We start from the raw sequence: 3094 nt of genomic DNA, 5'->3' as shown, positions 1-3094 counted from the left end.
CTACAGTCCCAGAGAAACAAACATCTTCTGGCTTTTTCATGTTGATGGGGCACTTGATGCTTAGTGATTCTAAATGATTAATGAATTCCATAGTTTAAAAAGAGTACAAAAGAAGAAAAAAGTTAAAGGTAGTCTGAAAGAAGAAGGGCTGAGATGCAGAGAGAGAGGGGGTAGTGGGAAAAGCTAAGGAAATAGGAATCCTGAACTTTACATATGTAGCTGAAATTCCTTGAAACTTAGAACATGATCTCTGTTCTCCAGTCTTCTTATCTGAAGCCTTCTGAGTCTTTGGAAAGTATCTTTTTGACAATGTCTTCAATGACCTCCTTGACCTTCTCATTCCGAAAGGTGAAGATGAAAGGGTTGAGGAATGGGGTCACCACAGCTGTCATTAAGGCCACTACTTTGTTGAGGTCTGTGGAATGGCCCTTGCTGGGTCTCACATAAATGAAAATGGCACTACCATAGCCAAGCACCACCACTGTGAGGTGTGAGGCACAGGTGGAGAAGGCCTTTTGGCGGCCAGAGGAAGAAGGAATGCGAAGCACTGAAGCCACAATAAAGATGTAGGATATCATGATTAGCAGCATGGTGGTTAATACAAAAAGGAGAGAGAGGAAGAAATCCATGCGTTCAATATGGTGGGTTTCTGAGCAGGAAAGCTTTAAGAGTGGGGCAGAGTCACAAAAGAAGTGGTCAATGACATTAGGACCACAGAACCAGAGCTGGGATTTTTGGATGGTGGGGGAAACGATGGAGAGGAAGCCAACCACCCAGCATGCAACCACCAGCCTGACACAAACCTGACCACTCATGATGGTTGGGTAGTGCAGAGGACGGCAGATTGCAACATAACGGTCAAAGGCCATGGCAGTGAGAATGAGGAAATCAGTGGAGCCCAGGGAAAAGTAGAAGAATGACTGGGTCAGGCATTCAGCCAGGGAGATGGTTTTGTGTGTGGAGAGCAGATCAGCCAACATCCTGGGCACAACAGTGGAGGTAACAAGCATCTCCATGAGGGAAAAGTTACAGAGGAAAAAATACATTGGTGAGTGGAGACGAGAATCAAGGAATGTGATTGTGATGACAGACAAGTTTCCCAGCATGATCAGCACATACACCAAAAGGACAAACAGGAACAGAAGGATCTGGAACTCCCGGAGATGAGAGAAACCCCAGAGAACAAAGTCCCTGACCATGGTGTGATTGTTCATCATTCTGGACACCAACTCACTGTGCTAGCTGTGAGACAAGTCAACTCCATTTAGAAGTCACCCAACACTAGTCATCTCACCAAGCAATACACACACACACACACACACACACACACACACACACACACACACACACACACACATGCCCCATGGAATCTTTGAAATATTGATCTTCCAGATATGAGACCCTGAAAAATCTAAGGCAATATAATCCCAATAGCAGAATTTCAAAAGGAAGAAGGACAGGACTTCCTAGTAGAAAATTTGCTTGTGGGTTTTAACATTTGTTCTATGTATTTCAGGATCATCTTTTCTTATAAAAAAAAGTTACATCCATCTACTTTGGGATCTAAGTAATCTAATCCCAACAGGAGTCAAATCATGTTACAGCCAACCTAGAAAGTGAACAAAAATGGTCAACCTGGCAGTAGATTAGCAAAGCACTAGGACTTACTTCTAGACAAAAAAAAAAAAAAAAGAAAGTTTCAATAAGATTTATTATCTGAATACCTTAGGTGTGGTCTATATGGTTTTCCATCAAATATTTTCTATATTTTAAATACTTGGCACCTGTCCCATTGCTCTGAATTCATTGCTCACATCTTTGATTAAAGTAAGCAATTAATTATTGAATCAATGAATTGGTGAAGGAATGAATTCTTCCTTGAAATACTCCCCACAACTATCATCACCAACAGAGAGACAGTTATTCTACCTCTTTGACAACTGGGGAGGGGAAGAGAGGAGAAGAGAAGACTCTTTCTATATTGGGATGATCGTATTCCAAATTTATATTATGACAGCTTCAATTTGGAGGTCCACAAACATTCCTATTTTCTTCAGTCTGGCACATCCCATATACCAGTGATTCCCTAAGTGGGTGCCACCGCCCCTTGGTGGGTGCTACGGCGATCCAGGAAGGCGATGATGGCCACAGGTTCATTTATCTTTCCTATTAATTGCTATTCAAATTTTAAAAAATTTGATTTCCAAGGGGCTAAGTAATATTTTTTTCTGAAAAGGGGACAGTAGGTCAAAAAAGTTCGGGAATCACTGCCATATACTATTGCTATAATAAGAATCTACAATGTATTCATTGACCAGATAATTAAATTTGAATTCTTCTTGGCTTTCTAAACACCTCCGTCCAATAATTTGGTTCCATATACTTGATCAACCTCATCTGACTCCACCATGCCTGGTTGTTCTTATTGAGAGTTTTGTAATTAAAAGACCAATGAAATTAGAGTAAGAATACAAGAATTCTCATCTTAGTTCTGCCACTACTAACTCTGTGACCTTCAAATCACTTATCTAAAAGAATCAATATATAGTAAAGAGAGAATTGGGTTTAGGGTCAAGAAGACTGAGATTCAAATTCTGGTTCTGCAGCTTACTGATCACATGACATTGGGCAAGTCACTTCACCTCCCTTGAAATCTGTAAAATGAAGGCATTGGACTTGCTGTCCTTTCCTGTGAGAGTGCCTGAATCTTCATTTCCCCAGCTCTAAAATAGGACAGTAACCTTCTAACTTTCAATTGGGTAAATTTCAAGTAAGCTCATATGCCACTACTTTTGAAAATGTGATTTGAAAACTGGAAAGTGAAATACAAAGAAAATGCATTAATATAATTTCTCATTACTCCTCAGTGCAAGCCTTTTTCACCATTAAGAATTGTTCCATTAATAGCCTATGAAAAAGATGTGCTAATTATAACCTCTGTGTGTCAATGCTCACTGTATGCACTTCGCCTAAAATATCCTTTCCTCTCTTTTCTATCCAGTTTAATCCTTCAAGGTCCATTTAGTTCAAATCCAGCTTCCTTCATCTACCCTTTCCTGATGATTCCAACCCATGATGATCTTTGCTTTCCTAC

At 40.2% G+C, this 3094-nt stretch overlaps 1 protein-coding gene across 1 annotated transcript; it reads right to left on the bottom strand.

The window, feature by feature from the left end:
* Window positions 1–266: 266 nt before the first annotated feature.
* Window positions 267–1214, bottom strand: LOC123249583 (olfactory receptor 6V1-like). The gene has a single exon (XM_044678653.1). The coding sequence runs from the start codon at window positions 1212–1214 to the stop codon at window positions 267–269; it is 948 nt and encodes a 315-aa protein (XP_044534588.1).
* Between the last annotated feature and the right edge of the window lie 1880 nt (window positions 1215–3094).

Source organism: Gracilinanus agilis, chromosome 5, assembly GCF_016433145.1.
Source record: "Gracilinanus agilis isolate LMUSP501 chromosome 5, AgileGrace, whole genome shotgun sequence".
Classification (NCBI taxonomy): domain Eukaryota; kingdom Metazoa; phylum Chordata; class Mammalia; order Didelphimorphia; family Didelphidae; genus Gracilinanus; species Gracilinanus agilis.
The sequence above is the reverse complement of the archived record's forward strand: the minus strand, read 5'-3'. Positions and strand labels throughout refer to the sequence as shown.